At 50.0% G+C, this 16049-nt stretch overlaps 1 protein-coding gene across 2 annotated transcripts in view; it reads left to right on the forward strand.

Annotated features, from left to right (window-relative positions):
* The first annotated feature begins 5928 nt into the window (after nucleotides 1-5928).
* The window catches only part of CRK (CRK proto-oncogene, adaptor protein), a 35015-nt gene continuing 24894 nt past the window's right edge, over nucleotides 5929-16049 (forward strand). For both annotated transcript variants that reach the window (XM_004604986.2, XM_004604987.2), the window contains exon 1: nucleotides 5929-6302. In XM_004604986.2, coding sequence (XP_004605043.1) covers nucleotides 6062-6302 — 241 coding nt within the window. In that variant the 5' untranslated portion in view covers nucleotides 5929-6061. The remainder of the gene's footprint in view (nucleotides 6303-16049) is intronic.

The following is a 16049-nucleotide window of genomic DNA, read 5'->3' on the forward strand; positions in this document are numbered from 1 at the left end:
TGGCTTTGCACTCAGGAATCACTCCTGGCAGTTCTCAGGGGACCATATGGGATGCCAAGGGTCGAATCCGGGTCGGCCACGTGAAGGACAAATGGCCTACTCACTCCAGCGCCGCAAAGTGCATTGCTCCAGCCCTGCAAAGTGCATTTTTGACTGACTGGTGAAGGAAGACTGCCCAGAGTTAACAGTAGCATTAAGGGCAGGATGGGAGGGAGTGCCCAGGAGTGTCCAGCGGAAGGATTAGCAGCACAAAGTGTGGGGAGGCGGCCAGGGAAGGTAGTTCTGGGCCAGAGGCTTTACATGCAGGAGGGCTGGGTTTGGTCCCTTCGTGGCAGGATCCCCCAAAGAGCAGAGTGTGGCGTCCAAACAAAACAATCCCCAAACATGGGACAAAGGAAGGAGTGGCAGGGAGTGACTCCCATGGCAGAGCACAAGCTTAGCGCTTAGCACCCACGAGTCCCTGTGTTCCAGCCTCAGGCAGTGCCTGGTCCCCCACCCCCAGGGTACTAACGGGCCGGAGAGAAGAGCAATGTGTTTGCAATATCACCTCAGTCATAAAGTACACCTTGTGGGGCCCGAGATACAGGACAGCTGGTGAGGCGCTTGCCCTGCACACAGTCAGCCTGGGTTCAATCCCTGGCATCCCATTTGATGCCTGAGCACTGCCAGGAGTGATTCCTGAGTGGAGGTGGGGGGAGACTTTGTGAATTCCTCCCTCCAGGACAGGACAGCATCTGCCCCAAGGCTGGGGGCAGCAGAGGGCGGGGCCGCTGCAAGGCCCTGCGCATGCTCAGCCCGCCTGGCCCGCGACCAGCGCCCTGACCTTTCTGGGAGCTGCCGGCCGGCCGGAGGCTTTGATCCCAGCGCACGCCCCTGGCCAGTCTCTGCGGAATCCCTCACATCTCTCCGCCGAGCCTTCCCCCAGGTCTGCCCCCAGAGGCTGCGTTTGCACGTTTGTTCTTTGGCTTGGGTTTGGGGGCCACACCCCGCGGGCTACTCCCAGTCCAGGGCTGCGGGCTGCTCCGGCGGCGCTGGGGATGGGAGCAGGAGCATATTTTCCTGCTAGTCCACATTCACTCAGCACGCACCCAACTTCTCTTTCTCTCTGTGTTTTGGGTTTGTTTGGGGCCACACCCAGCTGTGCTCCAGGATCATTCCTGTGGGGTTCAGGGGACCATATATGGTGCTGGGATCAAACCTGGGTCAGCCAAAGCACACGCCCTGCCGGCTGTCTTATCTCTCCAGCCAGCTCTCTCAGACTTCGGAAAGTGATGCTGTCCATTTTCTCTCTAAATAACAATTTTCGTCATCTTAACACAAATAGCCTGTTTGTCTTGTTCTGATTGGGGATTTGGAGTCACAGCCAGCAATGCTCAGGGGTGCACCTGGTGGTGCCCCGTGACCCCCAGTGCTGCCATCCCTGCACAGCTGTGAGAGGCCCCACTGGTCACTTAGAGGGAAAGAGCAAATAGGCAAGCAGGTGGATCCGCTTGCTTTTTTATTTTTCTTTTTGGGTCACACCCAGTGATGCACAGGTGTTATTCCTGGCTCATGCACTCAGGAATTTCTCCTGGCGGTGCTCGGGGGACCATATGGGATGCTGGGAATCGAACCTGAGTGGGTCGACTGCGTGCAAGGCAAACACTCTACCCACTGTGCTATCACTCCAGCCCCCCTTGCTCTTTTTCTTTTCTTTCCTTCCTTCCTTCCTTCCTTCCTTCCTTCCTTCCTTCCTTCCTTCCTTCCTTCCTTCCTTCCTTCCTTCCTTCCTTCCTTTCTTTTCTTTCTTCCTTTCTTCCTTCCTTTTTTTTTGAGTCACACCTGGCAATGCTCAGGGGCTACACCTGGCTCTGCACTCAGGAATTACTCCTGGCGATGTGCAAGGGGAAATATGGGATCCTGGGGCTCAAATCTGGGTCAGCAGAGTGCTTGGCAAATACCCTACCCACTCTACTATTGCTCTGCCCCGGCCTGCTCTTATTCTACAGTTCAAACAAGGAGCAACTCTTCTTTTATTTCACCTTGGGAGGACAGAAAGTAGAGTACTTGGGAGTCTTAAGTTTTTTTCCTTTCTCCTCCCTGTTCCTCGGGCACCCTCCTACCCACCCCAACAGAGACACTCTTCCTGCACCACAGGAACGATCCTCAATAGGTGAGGCAGATCTCAGGCTCATCAGGGACCACCACTCTCTCTCCAGCTGCAAATTCTGACATCCAAAGCCGGAAGGATAGGGTGAGGGGAGGAAGGAGGGAGGTGCAGAGTGGGCTCATCCCTTGTTCCAAGACCGCTCCTATTTCTGCTTTGGGGTTTGTTTTGGCCTCTGAACTAGTGTTTTTTTTTTTTTCCTGCCCTCCAAGAAAGAATCCAGTTGTGTAGCTGCTTTTGGGGATAGGTTTCCCCTCCGTGGCAAAATCCTTATTTTCCACAATAAGGATCTGTTCTAGTTTCTAGGATCTGTTCTCCTCTCCCCCTCTCTCATTTTATTTTCTTATTTTGGGAGAGTTGGGCCACACCCGCAGTGCTCAGAGGCTACCCCAGACTCCGTGCCCCAGGGTCTGGCAGTGCTGGGGAGCTGTGGGGTGCTGGGAATCCAGCCTGGGTTGGTTGCCTGCAAGGCAAGTGCTGTAGTCGCCGGACTGTCTCTCTGGCTATCTTTTTCTTAAGTTTTTTTTTCTTTTTATTTTTTTGTACTGCTGAGGCCTTACACATTCAAGGAATGGGCTTTACCAGTAAGCTACACACTCAGACTTGTCATTTTTTTCCTTCAGAACACTTTTCCAAGAGCCAGAGCCAAAGCACCTGCCCCAGTTCAATTTCTGGCATTGCCAGTTTCCCTGAGCACAGAATAGCCCCTGAGTGCCTCAGGGTGTGGTCCAACACTCTCCCCTATAAGGGTTTTTGGGGGGTTAGGACCGCATCCAGTGGAGCTCAGGACTTATTCCTGGCTCTGCACTCAGAGATCACTCCTGGCAGGGTTTAGGGACCCTATGGGATCCTGGGGATCAAACCCTGGTCAGCTGCCTGCAAGGCAAGGGCCTGACCCACTATACTGTCACTCCAGCTCTCTCAAATAAAATGTTTCTTCCAAGGCCAGAGGCTGAGGCATTGTCCTGTATGTGGCTGGTCTCTGATTTGTTGGACCCAGTAAAACATGATCCCCTTGAGATATTTGAGCAAGGAGTAGCCCCCGGAGCACCACCAGATGTGGCCACCCACATATACACATATTTATGTATTTCCCCCTCATGTCCATTTACTCCAGAGAGAGGCTTTGAGATGTAGCTTCAGAACCCCTTGGAAGCAACCCTGGGTAGGCCCTGCCTTATAGTCTGGCCATCCTGGGGAAATGAACAGTCACTTCTCTTTCCAGAGAGCCAGCATTCACACTTGGATGACTTCAACTGCCTGGCTTATGGTGATGTGCGTGACTAAGCCAGGGTCACCGGGGTCACCATACCAGGCCAGGTGCCCTGCTTCCCTCGCCCTCCCAGAAAGGCTCAGGGGATGTGAATAAGGCCAGCTGAGGTGTAGTGTTGTTCATGTCAGGCTGTAGCCCAGGGGTGATAGATTTCTATTTACTTATTTTTTGGTGGGATTAAACCCAGATCTTCCTGTGTACAAGCCTTGTGCTCTACTACTGAGCCACGTGTCAGCCCGGATTAGTTTTCAGTGTTTATTTCCACCACCACCACCACCACCCCTCCTCTCCTGTCAGTGATGTTCAGGACTTACTCCTGGTTTTGTGCTCAGGGATCGCTTTTTGTGGGACTCAGGGGACCCTATGTGAACCCCGGGTGAGCCATGTGCAAGGCAAGTGCTCACCCTCTGTCCTCCATCTCCTCTCACCCACATTTCTGTCTTGGACGTCTGAGGATATGGCAGATTGAGAGTTTTGACACTGTGTTTGCCCTGAAAGGTGTCATTCAAATCTCCTTTCGGGATTTGAATCCCAGACCCCCATTCAGCAGCTCTGTATTTCTTGAAAAGTTACTTAGCCTTCTGAGATTCATCTGTAAAAATACGACCCATAAGATGGCTGAAAGGATTATGTAAAATTATCCCCATAAAGGCAGTACCATGCCTGGCAAGCAGCATTTCCTGAATAAATGTTAACTGTTATTATGAAATATTTATGGACTGCTTCCAAGAAGAGGTGCTTGGCTTTTGTAGGGCTCTTGCATGAGCCATACAAGGGCTTGTAAGTGGAAGATTGTGGTACAATGGGTCAGAACTGTAAGATATAGTAGTAATAAGAGCATCGTGCATTGCTGCAGACAGGGAAGGGTGTGGTGGTCAGGAGAGAGGGGGCATTTGAGTCTGAAATCGCTAGTGGTGAAGAAGGGTATATTCCGGAGGAAACAGAAAACTCATGTATGAACAGTTGACACTGTGACCCAGTTTTATGCTGTGACTTAAAACAGGAGTTTTAATATCTATTCAAAACTATACCCATTCAAAACTACACAGCGTAGCAACAGACTCAGAGTTGCAATCTAGAAAGTGCTCATAGACAGATGTGCAGGACAATGAAGGACACATCAAGCTTCTAGGAGAGCACCAAGCGAGCTGTTCACAGGACTACAGAAAGAGATCTGGAAATATCCATCCAGATGACTGTGATGGCTGAGACATCACACACACACACAAATAGAGTTGAGAAGACTCTGAGTAGAAGATTTGAGAGTACTTTCCCCGGATTTGGCTTTTGTATTGAATACTCTTCTCTAGTTGCCATTCAGTGTTCAACTCAATCCATTTTTTGTGAATCCATGACAGATCCCTCTACACACCAGACTAGGGGTCCTACTCTATGTTCCCATTTGTCCCTTCCACCACCTTAACACCTGGCAGGTAGTCCTTTGTCATTGGCTTTTCCTAATTCCTCCCACTAATCTGAATTTATTGAGGAAACCGCCCAGCCTTGATCACCTTTGCACATTGCAGGGGCAAGTGCGGTGTCAAATATTGAATGCAATCAAAGTAAAGTGAAAGTAAAGTGAAATTTATCAGTTACACAGGCCAGGTGGGGGGCTGGGGAGGTGGGGGGATGGGGGGAGGTATACTGTGAATCTTGGCGGTGGAATATGTGCACTGGTGAAGGGATGGGTGTTCGAGCATTGTATAACTGGGACTTAAACCTGAAAGCTTTGTAACTTTCCACATGGTGATTCAATAAAAGAATAAATTAAAAAAAAATTTTTTTATGCTGAAGGAATGAATGAAAACAAAAACTTCAGCAGGTCTGTGGAGAAGCTGGAGAAACTGAAGATCATTGTTTCTCTGAGCTCAGGCCCTTTGGCCCTCACTTTCCTTTTTATTCTTTTCTTTATTTAGGAAAGGGGAGTGGTTGGCTACACCCAGAGGTGCTCAAAGGTTACTTCTGGCTCTGTGCACAGGGATCACTCCTGGCAGCTGGCAAGACCATATGCTGTGCCGGGACTAAAGTGGGGTCAGCCACATGCGAGGCTTAGCCCTTGTGCTATCTCTCCAATCTCACATGTTTTCATTTCATTTCACTGCTGTGAAACCCTGGGTCTTCCAGGAACTTGAAGCCTGATAGAGTTAAGACCCCGAGGCCAGCGGTAGAGCGCTTACATTGAATGTGTGAGGTCCTGGTTTTAACCTCGGCGCCTCAGAAGAAACAAAAGGGAAAAAAAGAAACCCGAAGCCCGGGTTGGACCTCAGGAATAAAAATTTCTGCAAACCCTAGGCAGAGACCCCTCCCTTCTTTTGACTCGAAACTCAGCGGGTCTAACCTTGCAGTTCCACTTCCCGCCAGGCAGCGACGCCCATGAGGCCGCATGCGCAGTGCACGCACTGGGAAGTGGAAAATAATGGTGGTCCTTTGACCTTCTCCTGATGGCGGGCGCGGGTCCCCTTCCCGGCATCCTCCAGGGGGTAGGGAGTGCGTCATTTCCGGTGGGGAAGGCCCGCGGCCGCCGCCGCCATTTCGGGCGCTGCTGTGAGGCTGAGACCCGAGCCGGTCCGCTGGGCGGCGGGCGGCGGGGCCGGAGGGGCGCGCGCGCGGCGGCGGCCCAGCGTGTAGGCGCCGAGGCGGCCATGGCGGGCAACTTCGACTCGGAGGAGCTGAGTAGCTGGTACTGGGGGCGGCTGAGCCGGCAGGAGGCGGTGGCGCTGTTGCAGGGCCAGCGGCACGGGGTGTTCCTGGTGCGGGACTCGAGCACCAGCCCCGGGGACTATGTGCTCAGCGTCTCCGAGAACTCGCGCGTCTCCCACTACATCATCAACAGCAGCGGCCCGCGCCCGCCGGTGCCGCCGTCGCCCGCCCAGCCTCCGCCCGGTGAGGGACGCACGGGACGGGAGGCCCCGGGCGGGGGTGCGGGACCCGCGCGGGCCGGAGGGGCTGCGGCGGACGGGCGTGCGTGTGTGTGTGTGTGTGTGTTGTGTGTTGTGTGTGTGCGTGCGCGCGTGTATGTGTGTGTGTGTGTGTGGGAGGGACTCGGGAGCACGGCCGGGGAGGGGAGCTGCCGCGGCCCAGGGTGGGGCCCGCGCCGGACGGCGGGGGTGGGGCGGGGGGCGCCGCCGGGCCCCGAGTCCGACAAGTGGCCGTGGGGCTCCGGAGCGCGCGGCCCGGGCTCCCCGCCCCTGCCGGCCTGGGGTCGGAAGTCCGCGCTCGCCGGCCGGCAGGGATGGAGACACCCTCAGGAAGCCGGTCAGCTTTTTCCTTTCTTGGGCATTTTTCCAGACGACTTTACGGTGCTCTTCCCCCGCGGAGGACGAAGGTGGGGCGCCCAGGGAGCGCCGCAGGGATGCCCGGCCGCCGCGCCGCGGGACCCCCTGCCGTCCCTCCCGGGCTCCCGGCTTGGCTTTCCTCGTGTTTGCCCGGGGAGGCTTTGTGTTTGTTGGTGTAAGGAAATAAACCAGAAGTCAGCCCGGGGAAACAATTCCCTTCCCTCGGAGCGGATGGAGCTGCAGTTTTCCTGGGGCATAACCATTGTCAGGCCGGTCCTTCGGGGGGCCTCTCGAGAGGGGCTCTGGCCTGAATGTTCCCAAGTCTCGGGACCAGATCTCCACTGGGCACATACCTCCCTGGAGAATGTGCATGCGCTGCCCTGGGCTCATTGCTGTAAGCGAGGCCATGGGGATTTGGGAGGGGGGGATGTTGAGGAGGTTCCTCGTGCACCTAGTATTGACAATTGGGGTGCTGGGGAGGAGGTTCAGACTTGGGGCCTCCTGTGTGGGAAGCCGGGGCTCCAGCAGCAGCAGGGGCGCAGAGCCGCTCAGCACGAGGAGCCGGAGTGCCTCCTCCCTGTTCCCCGTTGAAGCACTTTCCTCCTGACCAGCTGAGACCGATTCTGTCTGAAGGGAAGGAGACCTCTCTGCCAGCCTTTGCAGGCTTGTCCTTTTAGGATAGTCTTCATTTAGCTTTTTCCTTCCACTTTGAGCAGAAATGGGGAGATGGGACAGCCTTTCCGAGGCAGTCTTGCATGTTCACATTTTTTTTTTTATTTTTGCAGGGCTGGTGATTGAGCACTGGTCTCATGCATGCAAGGCACGCACATTACCGTTAAGCCATATGCCCTGCCACACACAGCAGTTCCAAAGAGCATGGGATCGGTGTGATTTTATGTTTTGGGTGTGAGCAAACCAGGGCCTCATACGTGCAGATGTGTATGTCCTGAACTCCACCTGGCAAGAATTTGGGATCCTGAGGCCAGAGAGAGAATACAGGGGCTAAGGGCCTTGGTTTGCATGTGACTACTGACCCCAGTTTGATCTCTGGTACTGCGTATGGTCCCTCTAGTATAGCTAGGACTAAGCCATGAACATCTCCAGGTTTGGCCCAAATGCTGGGGGTGGGGGGTTGGGGGAAGTAGGGGAGGGAGGATCTTTACCCTAGGTTGTTTAGCAGTTAGCTAGGTTTACTTTTAACTACCTTCTGTTATATCAGGATTGTGGTGACATGGTGGCAAGCTTACTGAAACTCTAGTCTCATTCTCTTTTGGGAGGCTGGGGGTGGGTCCCTCACCCTTCAGCTACATGGGAAATTGAACCTGGTACTCCCACGTGCAAAGCTTGCGCTTCACTCCTCTGAAACATCTCCCTGGCCCTCAGTTCTCAACCTCGTCTCTTACTGGTTGCAGTTTGTCAGTGGCACCAGGCAGGTTGTTGGTTTGAGCTTTCTCACCTTGGCCTTGTGACGCTGCTGCTCACTGCTTACTTACCTTTTTATTGGACTCCACCTTATCCTAACAGATAAAAGAATTCAGAGCCTTGACTCATGAGAAAATGTAAAGATTTGTCAAAGTGTGTGGATGGGGTGTGGAAAGTCTTGGACATTATGGTGATTGTTTCTTCTGTGTATCCTATTTTCCACATAGGGCAGTTGATTCAGTTTCATCTCTGTTCTCCCCTCCCTATAAATCTTATTCTTGTACTCTCTTGAAACCACAGAGAGGCATTTCTTGAATTTTAGAAAGACATACACAGTATTAATAACTGACATTTATTGTCTAGTTTTGTGTAAGACACTTTTCTGAGCGATAGAGAGCTTGCATAGCAGGGAGAGCACTTGCTTTGCAGGGAAGTGGCCTGAGTTTGATCCCCAGCACTCTCTATGATCCCTTGAACCCTGGCAGGAATGCTCCCTGAGTGCAAGACCAGGAACAAACCTGGAGCACATCCAGGTGTGACCCCCCAAACACCCCTCCCCCCAGAAAAAGACACTGCCTTATTTACTGTCTATAACAATCAAGTGAAGTAATTACTGTGAACACTATTAAAATATTTTTGTTTTATAGATGGGGAAACAGAATTAGTAACTTGCCCAAGGTTACACAACTAGTAAAATGATTGAGTCAGAATTTTAATCTAGGGCCAAAGAGACAGTATGATGGGTAGGGTGTTTGCCTTGCATGCAGCCAACTTAGGTTTGATCACTGGCACTTCATATGGCCCCGAGCTGATCAGGAGTGAACCCTGAATACAGAGCTGGGAGTATAGTTGGATGTGGTCCAAAAACAAAAGGATTTGAGTCTAGGAATTCTGATCTGAAAGCTAACACTATGTAGTACTTTCTGTCAAAATTAGTTTGTTTCCGAGAACTCAGCAGTGCACACAGAGGATTCAAAACTTGTGTATGTTCTAGACTCCTGGGCTGTTTACAAGTCCAAAGGGAAAGGATTAAAAGAAGGAAAGTTATTTTAGTTTTAGTCAGTGTACGCCAATTAACATCAGCTTTGGGGTCCTAGAAATGACTCAGGGGCTACAGCACAGGATCAAACCCAGGCCTCCAGCTCTTTGAGCTGTATTCCTGCTCTAGATTGATTTTTAGTGCCATTGGGGCCAGCGTGATAGTATAGCAGGTAGAGCGCTTGCCTTGCATGTGGCTTACCTGGGTGTGATCCCTGGTATCCCATATGGTTCCCTGAGCACCACCTGGAATGATTCCTGAGTGCAGAGTCAGGAGTAACCCCCAAGCACCACCGGGTGTGGCTCCCCCAAAAAATAGAAAAAGGTTTTGGGGCATAAATATAAACCTTGTGTGGCTTTCCCTCAGAAAAAAAAAGTTTGGGGGAATAAGGATAAAATAATCCGCAGATTGCAGATGCTATCCTGACTGTTTCCCAGAGCAAAAGGGCAGCTTGGTCATACTGGTCATACTTGAGGTGATTCATTTGGGATTGCATTGCAATCATTGAGTCCCCCACTAGTTCCTGTTAGAACAGTGAAGTATCACTAGATCTTGACCAATTGACAAAACTAAGTATGTTGGCAGAGTAGTTACATACTTTGAATTTTGAGCTTGAGTCTTTTTGGGGGCATGGGGCGGGCGGGGCATACCTGGTGGTACTCAGGGATTTCTGCTGGCTCTGTGCTTAGGGCTCACGCCTGGTAGGGATTGGGGGACCATGTATGGTGCTTGGGATCAAACCAGATGGAAGACATTCTCTACCTGCTGTACTGTTTCTTTGGCCCCAGTTTGAGTTTGTTTTCGGGCCATAACCAAAGATGCTCTGGTTACTCCTGGCTTTGCACTGAGGAGATAACTCCTGGTGATCATGGGGGACCATGTGGAATGCTGGGGATTGAACTTGGGTCTGCTGCGTGCAAGGCAAACGTCCTACCCACTCCCACTGTACTATTGCTCTGGCCTCATAGGTTTGAGTCTTGGCTGCATGTGCTTTGTCAGTCAAACTTGGGACAAGTTCTTTAATTTCTCTATGCCTTAAGTTTTCTTATGTGAAAGATAAAATTGTAAAGCCTTATCTCAGGTATTGTGAGAATAAATCAATTTTGGTGCAATAAATGCTTAGGAATAGAGCAAACCTGTAGTAAATAAGTATTAGATTATTCATCTTACTATTTATAAATTTTTTGGGGGGATGGGGAGTTGGATGTGCTATACATGGTGGTACTCAGGATTTACTCTTGGCTCTGTGTTCAGGAATCACTTGTGGCAACGCTCAGGAGACCACGTGTGATACTGAGGATTAAACTGGCATAATTAATTTTGTTGTGTTTTGGGTCAGGGATTGCTCCTGGTTCTGCACTCAGAAATTACTCCTGATGGTGCTTGGGGGACCATATAGGGTGCCAGGGATTGAATCTGAGTTGGCAACATGAAAGGAAAATACCCTGCCCTCTGTACTATTGCTCTGGCTTATCTTAGAGCTGAATAGTAGTCCATTGGGTTTATATCGCACAAGTTCTTTCTTCACTCTTCTGTTGGACACTTTGGTTGTTCCTAGATCTTGGCTATTATAAATAACACTACAAATGACATATGTGTGCAAATATTTATTTGAATTAATGTTTTTCTTTTCTTGAGATAGATGCCCAGGAGTGAACCTGCTGGATAATATGAAAGCTTTTAATTTAAATTTTTTGACAGGTCATCTTACTGTTTACCATAGTGCCTGAACCAGGTGACTGACCAGTGAATGAGGGTTTCTTTTTCACTCACCTTTTTTTGAAATAAAAGTTCATTGTTCTCGTTTGATTTTGGGGCACATCTTGCAGTGCTCAGGGCTTACTCCTGCCTCTGTGCCCAGGAGTCTCTCGTTGCAGAGCTGGGGGACCACGTGCAGTGCTGTGGATTCGGGTAACGTGTGTGCTTATCTGCTTTACTCTGACCGGTCCCAGATTATAGTTCATTGTTATTTTGATTTCCTAATAATCAGTTATGATGAACTCATTAAAATGCCTGTTGGCCCACTGTGTATCTTTGGGAAACATCTGTTCAGTTTCTCCCCGTTATTTTTTTTAGTACTTGATGATACTCCGGATATTCCTGGCTCTGTTCTCAGAGGTGATTCCAGTCTGTACTTGGGGAACTGGATGTGGCACCAGGGATTCTAACTGGGTTTGGTCAAATGCAAGGCATGCCTCTTCCTGTACTATCTTACTGGCCCACTATCCCTATTTTTTGATAATTGATATGTTAATCTTATAAATGATGATGATGATGTTGAGAGTGAAATTGAAGAAAATAGCAAACAGCCTTAAGAACTCATCGGCATGCAGGTTTTTTTGTTTTGTTTTGGGGCCATACCCAGCAGTGCTTGGGAACTACTTACTGCTTTGTGCTGAGGAGGTTTAGGGGTCACTCCCAGCAGTGCTTGAAGGTACCGTGAGCTATAGTCCCTGCCTGGATTAAACCAGGATTGGCTACAGGAGAGGCAAGCACCCTAACTCCTGTAGTATGTCTTTGATAGTATTTGTTTCATTTTAGTGGTGCCAGGGTATGGGCCCATGCCCTCCACATATGAAGTGTACATGCTACCACTAAACTGCATTGCTGGCCATTAAATTATGTGTTTGTTTTTCAGTCATAGGCATTATGATGTGGATTTTTTTTTTCTTTTTGGGTCACACTTGGCCATGCTCAGGGGTTACTCCTGGCTCTGCACTCAGGAATGAGTCCTGGCAGTGTTCAGGGGAACATGTGGGATACTGGGAATCGAACCCAGGTCGGCTGCGTGCAAGGCAAACATCCTACCCGCTGTGCTACTGCTCCAGCCCCATGATATGGATTTATGAGCACCAGTAAGACAATGTTTAGGTCTGGGAATGTGGCTAAAGGCATAGGCATGGAGCTTGTGTCTCTGGCATCATATGGCTCCACAAACCCCACCACATACTAAAAAAAGCAGGGCTGAAGCAGTATATATTGGGTAGGGCACTTGGTTGCATATGGCAGATCCAGGTTCTATACCCGGCACCCCATATTGTCACTGGGTCCTGGCCAGGAATAATTCCTGAGTGCAGAGCTAGAGTAAGTCCTGAGCATCACTGGATGTGACCCCAAAACAAAACAAAAAGCAGAGGGCCCCAGGAAGAATAGTACAGCAGATTCCAGTGCTTTCTTTGCACACAGCTCATGTGGGTTTGGTCCCAGCACCACATAGGGCCCCTGAACACCTCCAGTAGTGATCGTTGAGCACTGCCAGGTGTGGCACAAAAACAAAAGACAGCGTGAGTTAAGGGGCAAGTGCTGGTATAGCAGGAGGTGGAATAATTATGCATGGATATAGAGTGTGCTGTTACCTGCTTGATCCAGAGCCTCCCTTCTATTGCCTTGTGGAACATACAAACTAACCTGGGGAGTGGATATGGAGGACAGAAGCCAGAGTGGTAATAGTGCTGCCTATTCAAGGTGATACTTGACTGAGTGCCTTGCGGGGCCTGTGGAATTGTTGGTAACCCTTTACTGCCCACTTATTTGGCCCACAGCCGTGGGTGTCTCTCAGTGGTGCCGTGGCTACTCCCAGCTTGGTGCTCAGGGGTTGCTCTTAGAGGTGCTTGAGGACCATGCAGTGCCAGTGTTCAAACCCAGGCCTCCCACATGCAAAGCCTGTGCTTCAGCCCTTGGAGATAGCTCCCCACTCCCCCACTCCTGCCTTTTTGTGCCTTCAGCTGCCATGTTTTCTTTACCTAATTTTTGCAGTGCTCATGACTGTTTCTCATGATTTACTCTTCAATATCAAAGCAGATTTTTTTCCCAAAAAATTATTTTTGAGTATTCCCGGACCCAACAAATAGCTAATGAGTAGGAGTGTCTTAATTTTTGGCGATCTCTTTTTTTTCCCTCATGATCTGAAAGTAGAATATTATTGTTTGGTGAAATTTAGTAGGTTATTGTTGGGGTTTGGGAACATAATTACCATTAACAGGAAGAAATTGGGGTGGGGTTAGCTGTCTTTTTCATTTATTTGGGGGAGGATTATGTGGAGGAGTGTTTGGACCACATCTGGCAGTGCACAAGGGCTATTCCTGGCTTTGTGCTTAGGAGTGACCCTTAAGAGTGCTCAAGGTGGAATTCGAACCATCGTCACTGCTGATGTGCCTGTGTGCTGTCTCTTTGATCTCTCAGGGAGTTGGGCCACACTTGACTCTGCTTGGAGGTTGCTCCCAGCTGTCCTCAGAGATCCTGTGGTACTAGAATCTATCCATGTTCAAGGCAAGCATCTTAACCCCTGTTGACTCTCTGCCCCGGGATTTTGTTCTGTTTTTGGGCCACACTTGGTGGTGCTCAGGGATTACTCCTGGTGGTGTTCAGGGGAGTGTCTGGGGGACTGGGAGTCAAACGCGGGTTGGCCATGTCAAGGCAAGCACCCTCTCTGCTGTGTTATTTCTCCAGACTTCTGGAACATTATTTTTGAGTATACTCGCACCCAACAAATAGCTAATGAGTGGGAGTGTTTTACTTTTGGTCATCTCTTCCCTTCCCCTCATCCCCATCACCTGTGTGAGGGGCTTGTCCCTGCAGCATTCAGGAATCATGTATGTGGAGGGCCAGAGCATGCCTTGCAAGCAGCTGACCTAGATTTGATCCCTGGCATCCCATACAGTCCCCTGATCCCTACCAGGGTTAATTCCTGAATGTAGAGCTAGGAGTAACTCCTGAGCATCACTGGTTGCAGCCTAAAAATGAATCATGTGTGCCAGGAATTGAACCAGGGTCTGTCATATGTAAGGCAAGCACTCTAAACTGGACTAGCCTTGCAACCCAGGAGTGTTCTACTTTTGGTCGTGGGGAAACCCATATCCCTCCATCCAAAGAAGTTCTTAGTAAGTTACCTAAGGTTTTACACCAAAAGAATAATTTTCTTTTTCTTTTTGGGTCACACCTGGTGATGCACAGGGTTTACTCCTGGCTCTGCACTCAGGAATCACTCCTGGCAGTGCTCGGGGACCATATGGGATGCTGGGAATCGAATCTGGGTTGGCCGCGTGCAAGGTAAATGCCTTACCCTCTGTGCTATCGCTCCAGCCCCAATAGAATATGTTTTTTAATTTTTTTATTATTATTTTTGCTTTTTGGGTCTCACCTGGCAATGCACAGGGGTTACTCCTGGCTTTGCACTCAGGAGTTACTCCTGGCGGTGCTCAGGGGACCATCTGGGATGCTGGGGATTGAACCCGGGTCAGCCGCGTGCAAGGCAAATAATCCCCTACCTGCTGTGCTATCGCTCCAGCCCCAAAAGAATAATTCTTAGGTAGAAGGAAGTAGGTTTCTTTTTCTGGAGGTGAGGGTGGGGGAAGTATGCCACACCCAGCAATGCTCCTAGCTTACTCCTGGCTCTGTGCTCAGGGATCACTCCCAGTAGTCCGGTAGTGCTCTGGGGACCTTATGGGGTGCCGGGGATCGAACCCGGGTTGGCTACATGCAAAGCAAGTACCTTACCCACTGTACTGTATTGCTCCAGCCCCAAGACATAAGTTTCTTTATTGTAGGATTTCACCAAACTTTTACTGTGCTCATGGGAAATTATGACTCCAAGAGACAGATATTGAATTCTGGATTTTAGTTTGATTTTTCTGTTTTACTCTTTGTTTGGGGGCCATACCCAGAGATCACAGGGCTCACTCCTGTTGGTGCTTGGGGGACCATATACAATCTGGGGATCAAACCCAGGTTATATGCATGCAAGACAAATTGTACTGTCTTTCCAGCCCAGGATTTTTGAATTTTTAAAACCTACTTGGATAACTTATTTTTTGCATTGCGTGGCATGAACCCAGGGCCTCACACATGCTTTCTTTCATTGAGCCACATCTCTGGTCCTTGGCCATAGAACTCCCCCTCCCTGCTCTATAGCTCTGGCCCCTCTTCAGCCCTTGATAACTCTTTTAGGATTTTAGTTTTTGGCTACGTTCAGCTGTGCTCAGGGCTTACTCCTAGTGAGGCTCAGGAGACCCTATGGAGTGCCAGGGATCAGAGCTGGGTCAGCTCCTTGCAAGGCAAGTGTCCTTTTGCTGTGCTGTTACTCCAGACCTCTTTCAGGTGACTTTTCAGCCTTTTTATCCCTTTATGTTGGACAGGTGGTGGGAAATATTAATCGATCTATGAATACTGCATGCAGAGAAAAAAGGGCATGGGAATTAAGGTTGGAGGGAGAGAAAAAGGGAAGTGGTGTAAGATCAGGAAGGGACTGGTGATGGAGTTACTGAGATCTGCTTGTGTATCATTGTATTATTGTCATCCCGTTGCTCATCAATTTGCTCGAGTGGGCGCCGGTAATGTCTCCATTGTGAGACTTGTTACTGTTTTAGGCATACCGAATACGCCACGGGTAGCTTGCGAGGCTCTGCCACGCAGGCGAGATACTCTTGGTAGCTTTCCGGGCTCTCCGAGAGGGGCAAAGGAATCAATCCTGGTTCGGCTGTGTGCAAGGCAAACGCCCTACCCACTGTGCTAATACTCCAGCATTGCTTGTGCAAATGCCCTAATCTGATTTAACCCATGGGGCTATTGGGTATTCTCTATAAAACACCTGCAGAAATAGTGCAGTAAAATGGTAAAAAGTCCTTTGACTGCAGAGCTAAAAAGCTTAGAAGGAATGAGTTTCTAACATACAGGCATGTAGGCAACAAGGAATGTCTGATCAAAAAATTTAATTTCTGCCTCTTTAGAATTGCACATTCAGGGGGCTGGAGAGATAGCACAGCAGGTAGGGCGTTTGCCTTGCACGTGGCCGACCCGGGTTCAAATCCCAGCATCCCATATGGTCCCCTGAGCACGGCCAGGGGTAATTCCTGAGTGCAGAGCCAGGACTAACCCCTGTGCATCGCCAGGTGTGAC

This window comes from Sorex araneus, chromosome 3 (assembly GCF_027595985.1).
Source record: "Sorex araneus isolate mSorAra2 chromosome 3, mSorAra2.pri, whole genome shotgun sequence".
Lineage (NCBI taxonomy): Eukaryota > Metazoa > Chordata > Mammalia > Eulipotyphla > Soricidae > Sorex > Sorex araneus.